Source organism: Salvelinus fontinalis, chromosome 32, assembly GCF_029448725.1.
Source record: "Salvelinus fontinalis isolate EN_2023a chromosome 32, ASM2944872v1, whole genome shotgun sequence".
NCBI lineage: Eukaryota > Metazoa > Chordata > Actinopteri > Salmoniformes > Salmonidae > Salvelinus > Salvelinus fontinalis.
The window spans coordinates 4,759,809-4,785,320 of record NC_074696.1 but is presented as its reverse complement, the minus strand read 5'-3'; the positions used below and the strand labels follow the sequence as shown (position 1 = coordinate 4,785,320).

The following is a 25,512-nucleotide window of genomic DNA, read 5'->3' as shown; positions in this document are numbered from 1 at the left end:
GAGGTAGAGGACTAGAGGAGATGGGTATGATGGAGGTAGAGGACTAGAGGAGAGGGATATGATGGAGGTAGAGGACTAGAGGGGGAGAAAGATGATCTTGAGGAGGGTGATTAGTGAGGATGCAGAAAGGTGAGGAAGTGTGAGAGTACACATGAAGCAGGAAGGAGCAGTAGAACACAGGAATAGGGGTAAGGACTTGTTGAGGTTCAGTTAAGGAGAAAGTATCTTCACAGCAGATAAAAGGAAAAGGTGAAAGAGGAAGACAACGGTGGGAGGAAGATGTGAAAGAGGAAGACAAGGGTGGGAGGAAAAAGCGAAAGAGGAAGACAAGGGTGGGAGGAAGAGGAGGAAGAGGAAGACAAGGGTGGGAGGAAAAGGTGAAAGAGGAAGACAACGGTGGGAGGAAGATGTGAAAGAGGAAGACAAGAGTGGGAGGAAGATGTGAATACAGAAAAAAGGGCAGAGAGCCCCTCCCCTTCCCCGTCACTCCCTCCCTCAGTCTTCTCCAGCTGAAGGTGTAGAAATGTACATGAAGACTCAGTGGACTGAAGATAATGAAGACCGGCACCCTATTCCCTATGTAGTGTAATACCTCCAAACAACACAAGTCAAAAGTAGTGCACTTAATGGGGAATCGGGTACTATTTGGAACACATGGCTCTCTCTGACTGCCACTGAGCCATGGAGAAAAGGGCAGGCCATGCCATTACTGCTGTCGTCCATTACCCTCTCTGCATATTTACTCACTCCAAGGGAATGTTCCAAATGGCAACGTATTCTCTAGATGCTGCACTACATTTGACCCGGGCCCACAGAGCACTTGTCGAAAGTAGTGCACTACATAGGGAATAACGTGCTGTTTGGAACACACATTAACACCTCCTGTATCTTTAACACTCAATCTCCACTCTCTGTTTCTACACTCATTTATCCCTCCCTGTATCTCCTCTCTCTGTTTCTACACTAATTTATCCCTCCCTGTATCTCTGTTTCTACACTCATTTATCCCTCCCTGTATCTCTGTTTCTACACTCATTTATCCCTCCCTGTATCTCCTCTCTCTGTTTCTACACTCATTTATCCCTCCCTGTATCTCTCTGTTTCTACACTCATTTATCCCTCCCTGTATCTCCACTCTCTGTTTCTACACTAATTTATCCCTCCCTGTATCTCTGTTTCTACACTCATTTATCCCTCCCTGTATCTCCTCTCTGTTTCTACACTCATTTATCCCTCCCTGTATCTCTCTGTTTCTACACTCATTTATCCCTCCCTGTATCTCCTCTCTCTGTTTCTACACTCATTTATCCCTCCCTGTATCTCCTCTGTTTCTACACTCATTTATCCCTCCCTGTATCTCTGTTTCTACACTCATTTATCCCTCCCTGTATCTCTCTGTTTCTACACTCACTTATCCCTCCCTGTATCTCTGTTTCTACACTCATTTATCCCTCCCTGTATCTCCTCTCTCTGTTTCTACACTCATTTATCCCTCCCTGTATCTCCTCTCTCTGTTTCTACACTCATTTATCTCTCCCTGTATCTCTGTTTCTACACTCATTTATCTCTCCCTGTATCTCTGTTTCTACACTCATTTATCCCTCCCTGTATCTCTTCTGTTTCTACACTCATTTATCCCTCCCTGTATCTCTCTGTTTCTACACTCATTTATCCCTCCCTGTATCTCTCTGTTTCTACACTCATTTATCCCTCCCTGTATCTCTGTTTCTACACTCATTTATCCCTCCCTGTATCTCTGTTTCTACACTCATTTATCCCTCCCTGTATCTCTGTTTCTACACTCATTTATCCCTCCCTGTATCTCCTCTCTCTGTTTCTACACTCATTTATCCCTCCCTGTATCTCTGTTTCTACACTCATTTATCCCTCCCTGTATCTCCTCTCTCTGTTTCTACACTCATTTATCCCTCCCTGTATCTCTGTTTCTACACTCATTTATCCCTCCCTGTATCTCTGTTTCTACACTCATTTATCCCTCCCTGTATCTCCTCTCTCTGTTTCTACACTCATTTATCCCTCCCTGTATCTCTGTTTCTACACTCATTTATCCCTCCCTGTATCTCCTCTCTCTGTTTCTACACTCATTTATCCCTCCCTGTATCTCTGTTTCTACACTCATTTATCCCTCCCTGTATCTCCTCTCTCTGTTTCTACACTAATTTATCCCTCCCTGTATCTCCTCTCTCTGTTTCTACACTCATTTATCCCTCCCTGTATCTCTGTTTCTAAACTCATTTATTCCTCCCTGTATCTCCTCTCTCTGTTTCTACACTAATTTATCCCTCCCTGTATCTCCTCTCTCTGTTTCTACACTCATTTATCCCTCCCTGTATCTCCTCTGTTTCTACACTAATTTATCCATCCCTGTATCTCCTCTCTCTGTTTCTACACTCATTTATCCCTCCCTGTATCTCTGTTTCTACACTCATTTATCCCTCCCTGTATCTCTGTTTCTACACTCATTTATCCCTCCCTGTATCTCCTCTCTCTGTTTCTACACTCATTTATCCCTCCCTGTATCTCCTCTGTTTCTACACTAATTTATCCCTCCCTGTATCTCCTCTCTCTGTTTCTACACTCATTTATCCCTCCCTGTATCTCTGTTTCTACACTCATTTATCCCTCCCTATATCTCCTCTCTCTGTTTCTACACTCATTTATCCCTCCCTGTATCTCCTCTGTTTCTACACTCATTTATCCCTCCCTGTATCTCTGTTTCTACACTCATTGATCCCTTCCTGTATCTCCTCTCTCTGTTTCTACACTCATTTATCCCTCCCTGTATCTCTTCTGTTTCTACACTCATTTATCCCTCCCTGTATCTCCTCTCTCTGTTTCTACACTCATTTATCCCTCCCTGTATCTCTGTTTCTACACTCATTTATTCCTCCCTGTATCTCTGTTTCTACACTCATTTATCCCTCCCTGTATCTCTTCTGTTTCTACACTCATTTATCGCTCCCTGTATCTCTGTTTCTACACTCATTTATCCCTCCCTGTATCTCCTCTCTCTATTTCTACACTCATTTATCCCTCCCTGTATCTCCTCTGTTTCTACACTAATTTATCCCTCCCTGTATCTCCTCTCTCTGTTTCTACACTCATTTATCCCTCCCTGTATCTCTGTTTCTACACTCATTTATCCCTCCCTATATCTCCTCTCTCTGTTTCTACACTCATTTATCCCTCCCTGTATCTCCTCTGTTTCTACACTCATTTATCCCTCCCTGTATCTCTGTTTCTACACTCATTTATCCCTCCCTGTATCTCTGTTTCTACACTCATTTATCCCTCCTTGTATCTCCTCTCTCTGTTTCTACACTAATTTATCCCTCCCTGTATCTCTGTTTCTACACTCATTTATCCCTCCCTATATCTCCTCTCTCTGTTTCTACACTCATTTATCCCTCCCTGTATCTCCTCTGTTTCTACACTCATTTATCCCTCCCTGTATCTCTGTTTCTACACTCATTGATCCCTTCCTGTATCTCCTCTCTCTGTTTCTACACTCATTTATCCCTCCCTGTATCTCTTCTGTTTCTACACTCATTTATCCCTCCCTGTATCTCCTCTCTCTGTTTCTACACTCATTTATCCCTCCCTGTATCTCTGTTTCTACACTCATTTATTCCTCCCTGTATCTCTGTTTCTACACTCATTTATCCCTCCCTGTATCTCTTCTGTTTCTACACTCATTTATCCCTCCCTGTATCTCCTCTCTCTGTTTCTACACTCATTTATCCCTCCCTGTATCTCTGTTTCTACACTCATTTATTCCTCCCTGTATCTCTGTTTCTACACTCATTTATCCCTCCCTGTATCTCCTCTCTCTGTTTCTACACTCATTTATCCCTCCCTGTATCTCCTCTGTTTCTACACTAATTTATCCCTCCCTGTATCTCCTCTTTCTGTTTCTACACTAATTTATCCCTCCCTGTATCTCTGTTTCTACACTCATTTATCCCTCCCTGTATCTCCTCTCTCTGTTTCTACACTCATTTATCGCTCCCTGTATCTCCTCTCTCTGTTTCTACACTCATTTATCCCTCCCTGTATCTCTCTGTTTCTACACTCATTTATCCCTCCCTGTATCTCCTCTCTCTGTTTCTACACTCATTTATCCCTCCCTGTATCTCCTCTGTTTCTACACTCATTTATCTCTCCCTGTATCTCTGTTTCTACACTCATTTATCCCTCCCTGTATCTCCTCTCTCTGTTTCTACACTCATTTATCCCTCCCTGTATCTCTGTTTCTACACTCATTTATCCCTCCCTGTATCTCCTCTCTCTGTTTCTACACTCATTTATCCCTCCCTGTATCTCTGTTTCTACACTCATTCATCCCTCCCTGTATCTCCTCTCTCTGTTTCTACACTCATTTATCCCTCCCTGTATCTCTGTTTCTACACTCATTTATCCCTCCCTGTATCTCTGTTTCTACACTCATTTATCCCTCCCTGTATCTCCTCTCTCTGTTTCTACACTCATTTATCCCTCCCTGTATCTCTGTTTCTACACTCATTTATCCCTCCCTGTATCTCCTCTGTTTCTACACTAATTTATTCCTCCCTGTATCTCCTCTCTCTGTTTCTACACTTATTTATCCCTCCCTGTATCTCTGTTTCTACACTCATTTATCCCTCCCTGTATCTCTGTTTCTACACTCATTTATCCCTCCTTGTATCTCCTCTCTCTGTTTCTACACTAATTTATCCCTCCCTGTATCTCCTCTCTCTGTTTCTACACTCATTTATCACCCCCTGTATCTCTGTTTCTACACTCATTTATCCCTCCCTGTATCTCTGTTTCTACACTCATTTATCCCCCTGTATCTCCTCTCTCTGTTTCTACACTCATTTATCCCTCCCTGTATCTCCTCTCTCTGTTTCTACACTCATTTATCACTCCCTGTGTCTCTGTTTCTACACTCATTTATCCCTCCCTGTATCTCCTCTGTTTCTACACTCATTTATCCCTCCCTGTATCTCTGTTTCTACACTCATTTATCCCTCCCTGTATCTCCTCTCTCTGTTTCTACACTAATTTATCCCTCCCTGTATCTCCTCTCTGTTTCTACACTCATTTATCCCTCCCTGTATCTCTGTTTCTACACTCATTTATCCCTCCCTGTATCTCCTCTCTCTGTTTCTACACTAATTTATCCCTCCCTGTATCTCCTCTCTCTGTTTCTACACTCATTTATCACTCCCTGTATCTCTGTTTCTACACTCATTTATCCCTCCCTGTATCTCTGTTTCTACACTCATTTATCCCTCCCTATATCTCCTCTCTCTGTTTCTTCACTCATTTATCCCTCCCTGTATCTCCTCTGTTTCTACACTCATTTATCCCTCCCTGTATCTCTGTTTCTACACTCATTTAACCCTCCCTGTATCTCTTCTGTTTCTACACTCATTTATCCCTCCCTGTATCTCCTCTCTCTGTTTCTACACTCATTTATCCCTCCCTGTATCTCTGTTTCTACACTCATTTATTCCTCCCTGTATCTCTGTTTCTACACTCATTTATCCCTCCCTGTATCTCCTCTCTCTGTTTCTACACTCATTTATCCCTCCCTGTATCTCCTCTGTTTCTACACTAATTTATCCCTCCCTGTTTCTCCTCTCTCTGTTTCTACACTCATTTATCCCTCCCTGTATCTCTGTTTCTACACTCATTTATCCCTCCCTGTATCTCTGTTTCTACACTCATTCTACACTGTATCTCCTCTCTCTGTTTCTACACGAATTTATCCCTCCCTGTATCTCCTCTCTCTGTTTCAACACTCATTTATCACTCCCTGTATTTCTGTTTCTACACTCATTTATCCCTCCCTGTATCTCTGTTTCTACACTCATTTATTCCTCCCTGTATCTCTGTTTCTACACTCATTTATCCCTCCCTGTATCTCTTCTGTTTCTACACTCATTTATCCCTCCCTGTATCTCCTCTCTCTGTTTCTACACTCATTTATCCCTCCCTGTATCTCTGTTTCTACACTCATTTATTCCTCCCTGTTTCTCTGTTTCTACACTCATTTATCCCTCCCTGTATCTCCTCTCTCTGTTTCTACACTCATTTATCCCTCCCTGTATCTCCTCTGTTTCTACACTAATTTATCCCTCCCTGTATCTCCTCTTTCTGTTTCTACACTAATTTATCCCTCCCTGTATCTCTGTTTCTACACTCATTTATCCCTCCCTGTATCTCCTCTCTCTGTTTCTACACTCATTTATCCCTCCCTGTATCTATCTGTTTCTACACTCATTTATCCCTCCCTGTATCTCCTCTCTCTGTTTCTACACTCATTTATCCCTCCCTGTATCTCTGTTTCTACACTCATTTATCCCTCCCTGTATCTCCTCTCTCTGTTTCTACACTCATTTATCCCTCCCTGTATCTCTGTTTCTACACTCATTTATCCCTCCCTGTATCTCTGTTTCTACACTCATTTATCCCTCCCTGTATCTCCTCTCTCTGTTTCTACACTCATTTATCCCTCCCTGTATCTCTGTTTCTACACTCATTTATCCCTCCCTGTATCTCCTCTGTTTCTACACTAATTTATTCCTCCCTGTATCTCCTCTCTCTGTTTCTACACTCATTTATCCCTCCCTGTATCTCTGTTTCTACACTCATTTATCCCTCCCTGTATCTCTGTTTCTACACTCATTTATCCCTCCTTGTATCTCCTCTCTCTGTTTCTACACTAATTTATCCCTCCCTGTATCTCTGTTTCTACACTCATTTATCCCTCCCTATATCTCCTCTCTCTGTTTCTACACTCATTTATCCCTCCCTGTATCTCCTCTGTTTCTACACTCATTTATCCCTCCCTGTATCTCTGTTTCTACACTCATTGATCCCTTCCTGTATCTCCTCTCTCTGTTTCTACACTCATTTATCCCTCCTTGTATCTCTTCTGTTTCTACACTCATTTATCCCTCCCTGTATCTCCTCTCTCTGTTTCTACACTCATTTATCCCTCCCTGTATCTCTGTTTCTACACTCATTTATTCCTCCCTGTATCTCTGTTTCTACACTCATTTATCCCTCCCTGTATCTCTTCTGTTTCTACACTCATTTATCCCTCCCTGTATCTCCTCTCTCTGTTTCTACACTCATTTATCCCTCCCTGTATCTCTGTTTCTACACTCATTTATTCCTCCCTGTATCTCTGTTTCTACACTCATTTATCCCTCCCTGTATCTCCTCTCTCTGTTTCTACACTCATTTATCCCTCCCTGTATCTCCTCTTTCTGTTTCTACACTAATTTATCCCTCCCTGTATCTCTGTTTCTACACTCATTTATGCCTCCCTGTATCTCCTCTCTCTGTTTCTACACTCATTTATCCCTCCCTGTATCTCTCTGTTTCTACACTCATTTATCGCTCCCTGTATCTCCTCTCTCTGTTTCTACACTCATTTATCCCTCCCTGTATCTCTCTGTTTCTACACTCATTTATCCCTCCCTGTATCTCCTCTCTCTGTTTCTACACTCATTTATCCCTCCCTGTATCTCCTCTGTTTCTACACTCATTTATCTCTCCCTGTATCTCTGTTTCTACACTCATTTATCCCTCCCTGTATCTCCTCTCTCTGTTTCTACACTCATTTATCCCTCCCTGTATCTCTGTTTCTACACTCATTTATCCCTCCCTGTATCTCCTCTGTTTCTACACTAATTTATTCCTCCCTGTATCTCCTCTCTCTGTTTCTACACTCATTTATCCCTCCCTGTATCTCTGTTTCTACACTCATTTATCCCTCCCTGTATCTCTGTTTCTACACTCATTTATCCCTCCTTGTATCTCCTCTCTCTGTTTCTACACTAATTTATCCCTCCCTGTATCTCTGTTTCTACACTCATTTATCCCTCCCTATATCTCCTCTCTCTGTTTCTACACTCATTTATCCCTCCCTGTATCTCCTCTGTTTCTACACTCATTTATCCCTCCCTGTATCTCTGTTTCTACACTCATTGATCCCTTCCTGTATCTCCTCTCTCTGTTTCTACACTCATTTATCCCTCCTTGTATCTCTTCTGTTTCTACACTCATTTATCCCTCCCTGTATCTCCTCTCTCTGTTTCTACACTCATTTATCCCTCCCTGTATCTCTGTTTCTACACTCATTTATTCCTCCCTGTATCTCTGTTTCTACACTCATTTATCCCTCCCTGTATCTCTTCTGTTTCTACACTCATTTATCCCTCCCTGTATCTCCTCTCTCTGTTTCTACACTCATTTATCCCTCCCTGTATCTCTGTTTCTACACTCATTTATTCCTCCCTGTATCTCTGTTTCTACACTCATTTATCCCTCCCTGTATCTCCTCTCTCTGTTTCTACACTCATTTATCCCTCCCTGTATCTCCTCTTTCTGTTTCTACACTAATTTATCCCTCCCTGTATCTCTGTTTCTACACTCATTTATGCCTCCCTGTATCTCCTCTCTCTGTTTCTACACTCATTTATCCCTCCCTGTATCTCTCTGTTTCTACACTCATTTATCGCTCCCTGTATCTCCTCTCTCTGTTTCTACACTCATTTATCCCTCCCTGTATCTCTCTGTTTCTACACTCATTTATCCCTCCCTGTATCTCCTCTCTCTGTTTCTACACTCATTTATCCCTCCCTGTATCTCCTCTGTTTCTACACTCATTTATCTCTCCCTGTATCTCTGTTTCTACACTCATTTATCCCTCCCTGTATCTCCTCTCTCTGTTTCTACACTCATTTATCCCTCCCTGTATCTCTGTTTCTACACTCATTTATCCCTCCCTGTATCTCCTCTCTCTGTTTCTACACTCATTTATCCCTCCCTGTATCTCTGTTTCTACACTCATTTATCCCTCCCTGTATCTCCTCTCTCTGTTTCTACACTCATTTATCCCTCCCAGTATCTCTGTTTCTACACTCATTTATCCCTCCCTGTATCTCTGTTTCTACACTCATTTATCCCTCCCTGTATCTCCTCTCTCTGTTTCTACACTCATTTATCCCTCCCTGTATCTCTGTTTCTACACTCATTTATCCCTCCCTGTATCTCCTCTGTTTCTACACTAATTTATTCCTCCCTGTATCTCCTCTCTCTGTTTCTACACTCATTTATCCCTCCCTGTATCTCTGTTTCTACACTCATTTATCCCTCCCTGTATCTCTGTTTCTACACTCATTTATCCCTCCTTGTATCTCCTCTCTCTGTTTCTACACTAATCTATCCCTCCCTGTATCTCCTCTCTCTGTTTCTACACTCATTTATCACCCCCTGTATCTCTGTTTCTACACTCATTTATCCCTCCCTGTATCTCTGTTTCTACACTCATTTATCCCTCCCTGTATCTCCTCTCTCTGTTTCTACACTCATTTATCCCTCCCTGTATCTCCTCTCTCTGTTTCTACACTCATTTATCACTCCCTGTATCTCTGTTTCTACACTCATTTATCCCTCCCTGTATCTCCTCTGTTTCTACACTCATTTATCCCTCCCTGTATCTCTGTTTCTACACTCATTTATCCCTCCCTGTATCTCCTCTCTCTGTTTCTACACTAATTTATCCCTCCCTGTATCTCCTCTCTGTTTCTACACTCATTTATCCCTCCCTGTATCTCTGTTTCTACACTCATTTATCCCTCCCTGTATCTCTGTTTCTACACTCATTTATCCCTCCTTGTATCTCCTCTCTCTGTTTCTACACTAATTTATCGCTCCCTGTATCTCTGTTTCTACACTCATTTATCCCTCCCTATATCTCCTCTCTCTGTTTCTACACTCATTTATCCCTCCCTGTATCTCCTCTGTTTCTACACTCATTTATCCCTCCCTGTATCTCTGTTTCTACACTCATTGATCCCTTCCTGTATCTCCTCTCTCTGTTTCTACACTCATTTATCCCTCCTTGTATCTCTTCTGTTTCTACACTCATTTATCCCTCCCTGTATCTCCTCTCTCTGTTTCTACACTCATTTATCCCTCCCTGTATCTCTGTTTCTACACTCATTTATTCCTCCCTGTATCTCTGTTTCTACACTCATTTATCCCTCCCTGTATCTCTTCTGTTTCTACACTCATTTATCCCTCCCTGTATCTCCTCTCTCTGTTTCTACACTCATTTATCCCTCCCTGTATCTCTGTTTCTACACTCATTTATTCCTCCCTGTATCTCTGTTTCTACACTCATTTATCCCTCCCTGTATCTCCTCTCTCTGTTTCTACACTCATTTATCCCTCCCTGTATCTCCTCTTTCTGTTTCTACACTAATTTATCCCTCCCTGTATCTCTGTTTCTACACTCATTTATGCCTCCCTGTATCTCCTCTCTCTGTTTCTACACTCATTTATCCCTCCCTGTATCTCTCTGTTTCTACACTCATTTATCGCTCCCTGTATCTCCTCTCTCTGTTTCTACACTCATTTATCCCTCCCTGTATCTCTCTGTTTCTACACTCATTTATCCCTCCCTGTATCTCCTCTCTCTGTTTCTACACTCATTTATCCCTCCCTGTATCTCCTCTGTTTCTACACTCATTTATCTCTCCCTGTATCTCTGTTTCTACACTCATTTATCCCTCCCTGTATCTCCTCTCTCTGTTTCTACACTCATTTATCCCTCCCTGTATCTCTGTTTCTACACTCATTTATCCCTCCCTGTATCTCCTCTCTCTGTTTCTACACTCATTTATCCCTCCCTGTATCTCTGTTTCTACACTCATTTATCCCTCCCTGTATCTCCTCTCTCTGTTTCTACACTCATTTATCCCTCCCTGTATCTCTATTTCTACACTCATTTATCCCTCCCTGTATCTCTGTTTCTACACTCATTTATCCCTCCCTGTATCTCCTCTCTCTGTTTCTACACTCATTTATCCCTCCCTGTATCTGTTTCTACACTCATTTATCCCTCCCTGTATCTCCTCTGTTTCTACACTAATTTATTCCTCCCTGTATCTCCTCTCTCTGTTTCTACACTCATTTATCCCTCCCTGTATCTCTGTTTCTACACTCATTTATCCCTCCCTGTATCTCTGTTTCTACACTCATTTATCCCTCCTTGTATCTCCTCTCTCTGTTTCTACACTCATTTATCCCTCCCTGTATCTCTCTGTTTCTACACTCATTTATCCCTCCCTGTATCTCCTCTCTCTGTTTCTACACTCATTTATCCCTCCCTGTATCTCCTCTGTTTCTACACTCATTTATCTCTCCCTGTATCTCTGTTTCTACACTCATTTATCCCTCCCTGTATCTCCTCTCTCTGTTTCTACACTCATTTATCCCTCCCTGTATCTCTGTTTCTACACTCATTTATCCCTCCCTGTATCTCCTCTCTCTGTTTCTACACTCATTTATCCCTCCCTGTATCTCTGTTTCTACACTCATTTATCCCTCCCTGTATCTCCTCTCTCTGTTTCTACACTCATTTATCCCTCCCTGTATCTCTATTTCTACACTCATTTATCCCTCCCTGTATCTCTGTTTCTACACTCATTTATCCCTCCCTGTATCTCCTCTCTCTGTTTCTACACTCATTTATCCCTCCCTGTATCTGTTTCTACACTCATTTATCCCTCCCTGTATCTCCTCTGTTTCTACACTAATTTATTCCTCCCTGTATCTCCTCTCTCTGTTTCTACACTCATTTATCCCTCCCTGTATCTCTGTTTCTACACTCATTTATCCCTCCCTGTATCTCTGTTTCTACACTCATTTATCCCTCCTTGTATCTCCTCTCTCTGTTTCTACACTAATTTATCCCTCCCTGTATCTCCTCTCTCTGTTTCTACACTCATTTATCACCCCCTGTATCTCTGTTTCTACACTCATTTATCCCTCCCTGTATCTCTGTTTCTACACTCATTTATCCCTCCCTGTATCTCCTCTCTCTGTTTCTACACTCATTTATCCCTCCCTGTATCTCCTCTCTCTGTTTCTACACTCATTTATCACTCCCTGTATCTCTGTTTCTACACTCATTTATCCCTCCCTGTATCTCCTCTGTTTCTACACTCATTTATCCCTCCCTGTATCTCTGTTTCTACACTCATTTATCCCTCCCTGTATCTCCTCTCTCTGTTTCTACACTAATTTATCCCTCCCTGTATCTCCTCTCTGTTTCTACACTCATTTATCCCTCCCTGTATCTCTGTTTCTACAGTCATTTATCCCTCCCTGTATCTCCTCTCTCTGTTTCTACACTAATTTATCCCTCCCTGTATCTCCTCTCTCTGTTTCTACACTCATTTATCACTCCCTGTATCTCTGTTTCTACACTCATTTATCCCTCCCTGTATCTCTGTTTCTACACTCATTTATCCCTCCCTATATCTCCTCTCTCTGTTTCTTCACTCATTTATCCCTCCCTGTATCTCCTCTGTTTCTACACTCATTTATCCCTCCCTGTATCTCTGTTTCTACACTCATTTATCCCTTCCTGTATCTCCTCTCTCTGTTTCTACACTCATTTAACCCTCCCTGTATCTCTTCTGTTTCTACACTCATTTATCCCTCCCTGTATCTCCTCTCTCTGTTTCTACACTCATTTATCCCTCCCTGTATCTCTGTTTCTACACTCATTTATTCCTCCCTGTATCTCTGTTTCTACACTCATTTATCCCTCCCTGTATCTCCTCTCTCTGTTTCTACACTCATTTATCCCTCCCTGTATCTCCTCTGTTTCTACACTAAATTATCCCTCCCTGTTTCTCCTCTCTCTGTTTCTACACTCATTTATCCCTCCCTGTATCTCTGTTTCTACACTCATTTATCCCTCCCTGTATCTCTGTTTCTACACTCATTCTACACTGTATCTCCTCTCTCTGTTTCTACACAAATTTATCCCTCCCTGTATCTCCTCTCTCTGTTTCAACACTCATTTATCACTCCCTGTATTTCTGTTTCTACACTCATTTATCACTCCCTGTATCTCTGTTTCTACACTCATTTATCCCTCCCTGTATCTCTGTTTCTACACTCATTTATCCCTCCCTGTATCTCCTCTCTCTGTTTCTACACTCATTTATCCCTCCCTGTATCTCCTCTCTCTGTTTCTATACTCATTTATCCCTCCCTGTATCTCCTCTCTCTGTTTCTACACTCATTTATCCCTCCCTGTATCTCCTCTCTCTGTTTCTACACTCATTTATCCCTCCCTGTATCTCCTCTGTTTCTACACTCATTTATCCCTCCCTGTATCTCTGTTTCTACACTCATTTATCCCTCCCTGTATCTCCTCTCTCTGTTTCTACACTAATTTATCCCTCCCTGTATCTCCTCTCTGTTTCTACACTCATTTATCCCTCCCTGTATCTCTGTTTCTACAGTCATTTATCCCTCCCTGTATCTCCTCTCTCTGTTTCTACACTAATTTATCCCTCCCTGTATCTCCTCTCTCTGTTTCTACACTCATTTATCACTCCCTGTATCTCTGTTTCTACACTCATTTATCCCTCCCTGTATCTCTGTTTCTACACTCATTTATCCCTCCCTATATCTCCTCTCTCTGTTTCTTCACTCATTTATCCCTCCCTGTATCTCCTCTGTTTCTACACTCATTTATCCCTCCCTGTATCTCTGTTTCTACACTCATTTATCCCTTCCTGTATCTCCTCTCTCTGTTTCTACACTCATTTAACCCTCCCTGTATCTCTTCTGTTTCTACACTCATTTATCCCTCCCTGTATCTCCTCTCTCTGTTTCTACACTCATTTATCCCTCCCTGTATCTCTGTTTCTACACTCATTTATTCCTCCCTGTATCTCTGTTTCTACACTCATTTATCCCTCCCTGTATCTCCTCTCTCTGTTTCTACACTCATTTATCCCTCCCTGTATCTCCTCTGTTTCTACACTAAATTATCCCTCCCTGTTTCTCCTCTCTCTGTTTCTACACTCATTTATCCCTCCCTGTATCTCTGTTTCTACACTCATTTATCCCTCCCTGTATCTCTGTTTCTACACTCATTCTACACTGTATCTCCTCTCTCTGTTTCTACACAAATTTATCCCTCCCTGTATCTCCTCTCTCTGTTTCAACACTCATTTATCACTCCCTGTATTTCTGTTTCTACACTCATTTATCACTCCCTGTATCTCTGTTTCTACACTCATTTATCCCTCCCTGTATCTCTGTTTCTACACTCATTTATCCCTCCCTGTATCTCCTCTCTCTGTTTCTACACTCATTTATCCCTCCCTGTATCTCCTCTCTCTGTTTCTATACTCATTTATCCCTCCCTGTATCTCCTCTCTCTGTTTCTACACTCATTTATCCCTCCCTGTATCTCCTCTCTCTGTTTCTACACTCATTTATCCCTCCCTGTATCTCCTCTGTTTCTACACTCATTTATCCCTCCCTGTATCTCTGTTTCTACACTCATTTATCCCTCCCTGTATCTCCTCTCTCTGTTTCTACACTCATTTATCCCTCCCTGTATCTCTTCTGTTTCTACACTCATTTATCCCTCCCTGTATCTCCTCTCTCTGTTTCTACACTCATTTATCCCTCCCTGTATCTCTGGTTCTACACTCATTTATTCCTCCCTGTATCTCTGTTTCTACACTCATTTATCCCTCCCTGTATCTCCTCTCTCTGTTTCTACACTCATTTATCCCTCCCTGTATCTCTATTTCTACACTCATTTATCCCTCCCTGTATCTCTGTTTCTACACTAATTTATCCCTCCCTGTATCTCTTCTGTTTCTACACTCATTTATCCCTCCCTGTATCTCCTCTCTCTGTTTCTACACTCATTTATTCCTCCCTGTATCTCTGTTTCTACACTCATTTATTCCCCCCTGTATCTCCTTTTCTACACTCATTTATCCCTCCCTGTATCTCTGTTTCTACACTCATTTATCCCTCCCTGTATCTCTGTTTCTACACTCATTTATCCCTCCCTGTATCTCCTCTCTCTGTTTCTACACTCATTTATCCCTCCCTGTATCTCCTCTGTTTCTACACTCATTTTTCCCTCCCTGTATCTCTGTTTCTACACTCATTTATGCCTCCCTGTATCTCCTCTCTTCTGTTTCTACACTCATTTATCCCTCCCTGTATCTCTGTTTCTAAACTCATTTATGCCTCCCTGTATCTCCTCTCTCTGTTTCTACACTCATTTATCCCTCCCTGTATCTCTGTTTCTACACTCATTTATCCCTCCCTGTATCTCTGTTTCTACACTCATTTATCCCTCCCTGTATCTCCTCTCTCTGTTTCTACACTCATTTATCCCTCCATGTATCTCTGTTTCTACACTCCATTATCCCTCCCTGTATCTCTGTTTCTACACTCCATTATCCCTCCCTGTATCTCTGTTTCTACACTAATTTATCCCTCCCTGTATCTCTGTTTCTACACTCATTTATCCCTCCCTGTATCTCCTCTGTTTCTACACTCATTTATCCCTCCCTGTATCTCTGTTTCTACACTCATTTATCCCTCCCTGTATCTCCTCTCTCTGTTTCTACACTCATTTATCCCTCCCTGTATCTCCTCTCTCTGTTTCTACACTCATTTTTCCCTCCCTGTATCTCCTCTCTTTCTACACTCATTTATCCCTCCCTGTATCTCTCTGTTTCTACACTAATTTATCCCTCCCTGTATCTCTGTTTCTACACTCATTTATCCCTCCCTGTATCTCCTCTCTCTGTTTCTACACTCATTTATCCCTCCCTGTATCTCTTATCTCTGTTTCTACACTCATTTGCAGAAAAAAACTGTTGTAGAAGAGAATTTGAAAGGTGTACATCAACAAGTGTACAACCACTAGGAACTCTACTTCCACACGTATAGGTATGGTATTAAGACTAACAGTTGATGTTAATCTTTAATAATACAGAACCCAAAGCAAATCAGGGGGGGGGGACAATATATTTATTCAAAGAGAACGTATCATAGCTGTTATGCTGGAAAGTAGTTGGTTGATGTTAATTATTCCCTGTCCTCAGTGTTTTCTCCACTGAACAAAGAGTCAGTAGTTTATAGCCAAGCCCAGCCTGTGGTTAACTCATCAGAATTCCTTGCAATAACATTGGGCCAAGGGTCAAATACCAAAGTATCCTGTTTCAGGCTAAATGTGTAGACAATTTGGAGCAATGAGAACTTGCCACATGTAGCTATGAGTCTCGGACTGAAACCCCTCCCATGTCCCCGATCAATGAATCATCAGTTCCCACGAATCGTCAGTTCCCCGTGAATCATCAGTTCCCCGTGAATCATCAGTTCCCTGTGAATCATCAGTTCCCCGTGAATCATCAGTTCCCCGTGAATCATCAGTTCCCCGTGAATCATCAGTTCCCCACGAATCATCAGTTCCCCACGAATCATCAGTTCCCCATGAATCATCAGTCCCCCATGAATCATCAGTTCTCCCTGAATCATCAGTTCCCCGTGAATCATCAGATCCCGTGAATCATCAGTTCCCCGTGAATCATCAGTTCCCTGTGAATCATCAGTTCCCCGTGAATCATCAGTTCCCCGTAAATCATCAGTTCCCTGTGAATCATCAGTTCTCCATGAATCATCAGTTCCCCGTGAATCATCAGTTCCCCGTGAATCATCAGTTCCCCGTGAATCATCAGTTCCCTGTGAATCATCAGTTCTCCATTGCAGACAAACAACTATTTCCATTGACCGTTAATTCCCTCGTGACCTCTTGACCTCTGCGTTGTGTATTTATCTTAGAATATTCTTACATGTATATCAACCAGGAGTAATAACACACTGATATGTATGGTAACACATGTATATCAACCAGGAGTATTACCAGATTGATATGTATGGTAACACATGTATAAAACCAGGAGTATTACCAGATTGATATGTATGGTAACACATGTATAAAACCAGGAGTATTACCAGATTGATATGTATGGTAACACATGTATAAAACCAGGAGTATTACCAGATTGATATGTATGGTAACACATGTATATCAACCAGGAGTATTACCAGATTGATATGTATGGTAACACATGTATAAAACCAGGAGTATTACCAGATTGATATGTATGGTAACACATGTATAAAACCAGGAGTATTACCAGATTGATATGTATGGTAACACATGTATATCAACCAGGAGTATTACCAGATTGATATGTATGGTAACACATGTATAAAACCAGGAGTATTACCAGATTGATATGTATGGTAACACATGTATAAAACCAGGAGTATTACCAGATTGATATGTATGGTAACACATGTATATCAACCAGGAGTATTACCAGATTGATATGTATGGTAACACATGTATAAAACCAGGAGTATTACCAGATTGATATGTATGGTAACACATGTATAAAACCAGGAGTATTACCAGATTGATATGTATGGTAACACATGTATATCAACCAGGAGTATTACCAGATTGATCTGTATGGTAACACATGTATAAAACCAGGAGTATTACCAGATTGATATGTATGGTAACACATGTATAAAACCAGGAGTATTACCAGATTGATATGTATGGTAACACATGTATAAAACCAGGAGTATTACCAGATTGATATGTATGGTAACACATGTATATCAACTAGAACCACTACTTACACACTGATATCTTGTGGTGATTGTCTTTACTGGGCATCATCTTGACTCCTCTGGACTTCAGCTCTGTCATCTTCTTCACTGTAGAGAACAGAGGATAATGTAAAATCATTACTGTAGATACCAGAGGATAATGTACAATCAGGTTACCTGTTTAATCAGTACTATAGAAATTAGAAGATAATGTACAATCACAGACACACACGCAGACACACACACAGACAGACACAGACAGACACAGACAGACACAGACAGACACAGACAGACACAGACAGACACAGACAGACACAGACAGACACAGACAGACACAGACAGACACAGACACAGACACAGACACAGACACAGACACAGACACAGACACAGACACACAGACACAGAGCTGAGCAGGTCAGCTTAGGCATAGTACTGTATCAGCCTACAGCACTGTCTGGTTCCTCTGTCATACGATACACTGAGAGATGGTACTGTATCAGCCTACAAAACTGTCTGGTTCCTCTGTCATACGATACACTGAGAGATGGTACTGTATCAGCCTACAAAACTGTCTGGTTCCTCTGTCATACGATCCACTGAGAGATGGTTCTGTATTAGTTGGTAACACTGTCTGGTTCCTCTGTCATACGATCCACTGAGAGATGGTTCTGTATTAGTTGGTAACACTGTCTGGTTCCTCTGTCATAAGATCCACTGAGAGATGGTTCTGTATTAGTTGTTAACACTGTCTGGTTCATACGACCCCATTGGGGGAAACACAATAGGACGGGGATCATGCTCTCACTTTATCTTGTGATTCTGTCAAGGGCGTAAGTATCTGTAACTTTATAGCGTTACTCTCCTCGGCACACCAGCTCCATTTCGCCCTCCCGACGTCCCTTCATTTCCTGGGTTCTCTAGGCAGTGTGTGGCTTCCACAGTTAACTAATATTTAATTGAAAAAAAATGGAATGTGATGTGAATGAATATAATTGATCTACTTCTAGATGGTGTATGGGTGGTACATTAGGGTAAATTCAGAGTGGGCACTATGAACTGTTGATATCCCAATTAGATCCAATGAGATGGTGTTAGTATGTAATGGTTTATCAGGATCCCCATTAGCTGTTGCATAGCAGCTACTCTTCCTGGGGATCAATGGTATGAAAGAGATGTGTACAAAAGGGGAAGTCATTTGAGGGATATTTACATGCATTGTTTATTAAAATATCTGACTAACACACTCAACACAAACACTACTTCATTATTGCATAAATCAACAAACAGCTTTTCTGTTCTTGTTGGTTAAACTTTTTTTATTTTCAATCTTTATTTAAATGATCAAAGCCTGTAACTGTGCCAAACTACACTTCAATCTATTTTCCGCTGGCGTTAGGGAGGCGCTGGTGTTAAACGCAAGTTAGTTTGCAATTTTGTGAAAACGGTTCGGTAAGAGACGTGTTTTGGAGGACGCATGGTTCTCAACCTTCTCCTCTAAGACCAGTCTGATAGGGATATGAAGACCAGTCTGATAGGGATATGAAGACCAGTCTGATAAGGATATGAAGACCAGTCTGATAGGGATATGAAGACCAGTCTGATAGGGATAGTGAAGACCAGTCTGGTAGGGATATGAAGACCAGTCTGATAGGGATATGAAGACCAGTCTGGTAGGGATATGAAGACCAGTCTGATAGGGATATGAAGACCAGTCTGATAGGGATATGAAGACCAGTCTGATAGGGATAGTGAAGACCAGTCTGGTAGGGATATGAAGACCAGTCTGATAGGGATATGAAGACCAGTCTGATAGGGATAGTGAAGACCAGTCTGGTAGGGATATGAAGACCAGTCTGATAGGGATATGAAGACCAGTCTGATAGGGATATGAAGACCAGTCTGATAGGGATAGTGAAGACCAGTCTGATAGGGATAGTGAAGACCAGTCTGATAGGGATAGTGAAGACCAGTCTGGTAGGGATAGTGAAGACCAGTCTGATAGGGATATGAAGACCAGTCTGATAGGGATATGAAGACCAGTCTGGTAGGGATATGAAGACCAGTCTGATAGGGATATGAAGACCAGTCTGATAGGGATATGAAGACCAGTCTGGTAGGGATATGAAGACCAGTCTGATAGGGATATGAAGACCAGTCTGATAGGGATATGAAGACCAGTCTGATAGGGATATGAAGACCAGTCTGGTAGGGATATGAAGACCAGTCTGGTAGGGATATGAAGACCAGTCTGATAGGGATATGAAGACCAGTCTGATAAGGATATGAAGACCAGTCTGATAGGGATATGAAGACCAGTCTGGTAGGGATATGAAGACCAGTCTGATAGGGATATGAAGACCAGTCTGGTAGGGATATGAAGACCAGTCTGATAGGGATATGAAGACCAGTCTGATAGGGATATGAAATAGGAACAATATTCCTGACACACCCTTGGAACCTATAGCACTAAGGCCTGTGCTGAGATTTACCAATAAGTTCGTTTTTTTAAAATAGAGATATGAAGGTGCATTGTGAGAAAAGGAGACGAGTGGATCGGAGAGAGAGAGAGGTACAGTAGAGAGAGGGAGCGTTTCACGCCCTGGCCTTAGTTATCTTTGTTTTTTATTTATTATTTTAGTTAGGTCAGGGTGTGACATAGGGGATGTATGTGTTTTGATTGTCTAGGGTTTTTGTATGTTTATGGGGCAGTGTTCAGTCTAGGTGTATGTATGTCTATGGTTGCCTAGATTGGTTCTCAATTAGAGACAGCTGTTTATCGTTGTCTCTGATTGGGAACCATATTTAGGCAGCCATATTCATTAGGTATGTTGTGGGTGATTGTCTATGTGTAAGTTGCCTGTGTCTGCACTTTTGTTTATATAGCTTCAAGTTCGTCGGTTTATTATTTTGTCTAGTTTGTGTAGTGTTTGTTTCGTTTTGTTTTTGTCTTCTTTAATAAAGAAGATGTATTCATTTCACGCTGCGACTTGTTCATCCTCTCTTTCACATTACGACGATCGTGACAGAGCGAAACAGGAAGACCGACAAGGTAGACAGAGAAAAACAGACAGGGGAAACAGAGAAATGTAGAGAGGGAGAGAGGAAACAGAGAGAGAGACAGACATGTAGAGGGGAAACAGAGAGAGACAGACATGTAGAGAGGAAACAGAGAGAGAGACAGACATGTAGAGAGGAAACAGAGAGAGACAGACATGTAGAGAGAGAGAGAGGAAACAGAGAGAGAGACAGACATGTAGAGAGAAAACAGAGAGAGAGACATGTAGAGAGAGAGAGAGGAAACAGAGAGAGAGACATGTAGAGAGAGAGAGAGAGAGAGAGAGAGAGAGAGAGAGAGGAAACAGAGAGAGTGACAGACATGTAGAGAGGGAACAGAGAGAGACATAAATGTAGAGGGAGAGAGAGGAAACAGAGAGAGAGACAGACATGTAGAGAGGAAACAGAGAGAGACGGAAATGTAGAGGGAGAGAGAGGAAACAGAGAGAGAGACATGTAGAGAGAGAGAGAGGAAACAGAGAGAGAGAGACAGACATGTAGAGAGGAAACAGAGAGAGACAGAAATGTAGAAAGAGAGAGAGGAAACAGAGAGAGAGAGACAGACATGTAGAGAGGAAACAGAGAGAGACAGAAATGTAGAGGGAGAGAGAGGAAACAGAGAGAGAGACATGTAGAGAGAGAGAGAGAGAGAGAGAGAGAGAGAGGAAAGAGAGAGAGACATGTAGAGGGGGAGAGGAAACAGAGAGAGACAGACATGTAGAGAGGAAACAGAGTGAGATAGACATGTAGAGAGGAAACAGAGAGAGAGACAGACATGTAGAGGGGGAGAGGAAACAGAGAGAGAGACAGACATGTAGAGAGGAAACAGGGTGAGAGACAGACATGTAGAGGGGGAGAGAGAGGAAACAGAGGGAGAGACATGTAGAGAGAGAGAGAGGAAACAGAGAGTGAGACAGACATGTAGAGAGAGAGAGGAAACAGAGAGAGAGACAGACATGTAGAGAGAGAGAGGAAAAAGAGAGAGACAGACATGTAGAGAGGAAACAGAGAGAGACAGACATGTAGAGGGAGAGGGGAAACAGAGAGAGACAGACATGTAGAGAGGAAACAGAGGGAGACAGACATGTAGAGGGAGAGGGGAAACAGAGAGAGACAGACATGTAGAGGGAGAGGGGAAACAGAGAGAGACATACATGTAGAGAGAGAGAGAGGAAACAGAGAGAGAGACATGTAGAGAGAGAGTGAGGAAACAGAGAGAGAGACATGTAGAGGGGGAGAGGACACAGAGAGAGACAGACATGTAGAGGGAGAGAGGAAACAGAGAGAGAGACAGACATGTAGAGAGAGAGAGAGGAAAGAGAGAGAGACATGTAGAGAGAGAGAGAGGAAACAGAGAGAGACAGACATGTAGAGAGAGAGAGAGGAAACAGAGAGAGAGAGACATGTAGAGGGGGAGAGGATACAGAGGAGAGAGATATAAATGTAAGAGAGCGGATATAATATAAAATGTTATTCATTTGAAATGAGCTTTGTCTATCGAGGACTGAGTGAAGGGATAACATGTGGGGGGGGCATTCGTTAATCTAATTAAAGTCTTAGTCCTCCTCCTCTCTCTGATTTCACTAATGGATTATATTTAAGTGATAATGCCTGAGAAAATCGGGTGTGTAGGATATATTGGCACGGGTGTTGTCGAGGGCCGGCAGACACACACCAGCTTCAAGGGCACTATCACTTTTATACTAAATATTACGGGTCACACAATGAATTTTGATTCATTTATTAATACTATTTCATACTTCCACAAGATCCCCCCAAAATTCTAGTGTTGCTACTCAAGCCGGCTGGTCATTCGTTCTATCGGTTCGGTTAACAGAGAAGTTTTTTATTTATCTATTATTTCATCTTTTATTTAACCAGGTAGGCAAGTTGAGAACAAGTTCTCATTTACAACTGTGACCTGGCCAAGATAAAGCAAAGCAGTTCGACACAAACAACAACACAGAGTTACACATGGAGTAAAACAAACATACAGTCAATAATACAATAGAAAAAAATCTATATACAATGTGTGCAAATGAGGTAAGATTAGGGAGGTAAGGCAATAAATAGGCCATAGTGGTCAAAATAATTACAATTTAGTATTAACACTGGAGTGATAGATGTGCAGAAGATGAATGTGAAAGTAGAGATACTGGGGTGCAAAGAAGCAAAAAAAAATATGACAATATGGGGATGAGGTAGTTGAATTGGCTATTTATAGATGGGCTATATACAGGTGCAGTGATCTGTGAGCTGCTCTGACAGCTGGCATTTAAAGTTAGTGAGGGAGATATGAGTCTCCAGCTTCAGTGATTTTTGCAATGACCCAGTAGTTCAATCTTTTTGTTCTGAATCTATGGACGCGACCCATCGTTCGTTCTAAAGGTTCCTTTGCCATACTGGTTGTCAACGTTGTAATCCCTTGCTCGCTAGCTAGCCAACTACGTCTAACTTACAGTCACGTCAAACAGAACAGACTGAATAACAACAGTAGCCAACTACGTCTAACTTACAGTCACGTCAAACAGAGCAGACTGAATATCAACAGTAGCTGCTACGTCTAACTTACAGTCACGTCAAACAGAGCAGACTGAATAACAACAGTAGCTGCTACGTCTAACTTACAGTCACGTCAAACAGAGCAGACTGAATAACAACAGTAGCTGCTACGTCTAACTTACAGTCTCGTCAAACAGAGCAGACTGAATAACAACAGTAGCTGCTACGTCTAACTTACAGTCTCGTCAAACAGAGCAGACTGAATAACAACAGTAGCTGCTACGTCTAACTTACAGTCTCGTCAAACAGAGCAGACTGAATAACAACAGTAGCTGCATTTGTTTTTGTTCAAGCTGTTTTCTAATTACATTTATTTGGATACGTCCATAACAATGAGCTAATGAGGCACGTTTCGCATGTCATAGAAAATGTGTTCTATCGTCAGGACATTATTGTTCAGAGGATCTAGCCAACAACACAGCCAGCACCACAGCCAACACCACAGCTAACAACACAGTCAACAACACAGCCAACAACACAGCCAACATCACAGCCAGCAACACAGCCAGCAACACAGCTGACATCACAGCCAACAACACAGCCAACAACACAGCTGACAACACAGCTGACAACACAGCCAACAACACAGCTGACATCACAGCTAACAACACAGGCAGCTACAAAGCCAACAACACAGCCAACAACACAGCCGACAACACAGCCAACAACACAGCCAACAACACAGCCAACAACACAGCCGACAACACAGCCAACAACACTGCCAACAACACAGCCAACACAGCCAACAACACAACCAACAACACAGCCAACAAAACAGCTAACATCACAGCCAACAACACAGCCAACAACACAGCCAACAAAACAGCTAACATCACAGCCAACAACACAGCCAACAACACAGCCAACAACACAGCCAACAACACAGCCAACAACACAGCCAACAACACTGCCAACAACACTGCCAACAACACAGCCAACAACACAGCCGACAACACAGCCGACAACACAGCCAACAACACAGCCAACAACACAGCTAACAACACAGCCAACAACACAGCCAACAACACAGCCAACAACACAGCTAACAACACAGCCAACAACACAGCCAACAACACAGCTGACATCACAGCCAACAACACAGCCAACAACACAGCCAACATCACAGCCAGCAACACAGCCAGCAACACAGCTGACATCACAGCCAACAACACAGCCAACAACACAGCCAACAACACAGCTAACAACACAGCTAACAACACAGCCAACAACACTGCCAACAACACAGCCAACAACACTGCCAACAACACAGCCAGCAACACAGCTAACAACACAGCCAACAACACAGTCAACAACACAGCCGACAACACAGCCAACAACACAGCCAACAACACAGCCAACAACACAGCCGACAACACAGCCAGCAACACAGCCAACAACACAGCTAACACAATCACTTCAAACTGAAGCTGGAACGACAGCAAACTAGCTGCATTTGTTTAGTTTGACCTTTTTTTTTACATTTCTTTGTTTATATCCATAAAAATGATGCCAACTGATTCACGACTTTGACTGTCTGAGAAACGCTGCCTGTCTGTCTCGTCCCGACACGTTCATTACTATGGGACAGCTGGAGATCATATTTGAATATTTGAAAAAACGAAATGAAAACTAAAAACTAAATATTAGTCTAAAAGAAATGTGAGATGAAGTCTAGATGCTTTTTGTAGTGGAGATCAAGTTTATAAATTGCCTGGCTGGGCTGATGAGACAATGGATTGCGCAGTCAGATGATGAAACAATGGATAATGTCTAGATGCTTTTTTATAGTATAAATTGCCTGGCTGGGCTGATGAGACAGCGGAATGCACAGTCAGATGGAACAGAGTGAAAAGGCTTTTAAACACCATAGATTTAGCCGGTGGTAACTTGCGGAATAGACACCGGCTAAATGTTTTTAACAAATCAGGATTCAGGATTAGAACCACCCGTTGTAGACATTTATTTAACACAGGACCTGTAATCCTATCTTCCCTTCCTCTCCTCTCCTCTGCCTTCCTCTTCTTGTCTCTCTTCCTCCCTCTTCCTCACGCTATTTCTCCCTCTCTTTCTCTGTCTCTATCTGTCTTTTTCTCTCAGTGTCTCTCTCTCTTCCAATCTCGCTCTCTCTCTCTCTGTTTCTCTCTCTGTGTGTCTCTCTCAATATTCCACTCTCTCCCTCTCTTCTTCCCTCTCCTCATCCCTTGCTTTGATCTGTGAGAAGATGAGAGGAAGAGTGGAGGTGAGATTAGATGAGATTGAGGTTTGTATTTTGCATTTGGACACACTAATCCATTTTCCTGTTCATCTGTTTTCTGCCCTGAACTACGACCCTCTGAGTGATGAGCCTGG

At 42.2% G+C, this 25,512-nt stretch overlaps 1 protein-coding gene across 1 annotated transcript in view; it reads right to left on the bottom strand.

Annotated features, from left to right (window-relative positions):
- The window catches only part of LOC129830508 (CUB and sushi domain-containing protein 2-like), a gene marked incomplete at its 5' end in the record, with an annotated part of 366,155 nt that overhangs the window by 196,608 nt on the left and 144,035 nt on the right, over positions 1 to 25,512 (bottom strand). Inside the window, one exon of the mRNA XM_055893082.1 lies at positions 17,578 to 17,655. Within this exon, the coding sequence (XP_055749057.1) occupies positions 17,578 to 17,655 (78 nt within the window). The remainder of the gene's footprint in view (positions 1 to 17,577; positions 17,656 to 25,512) is intronic.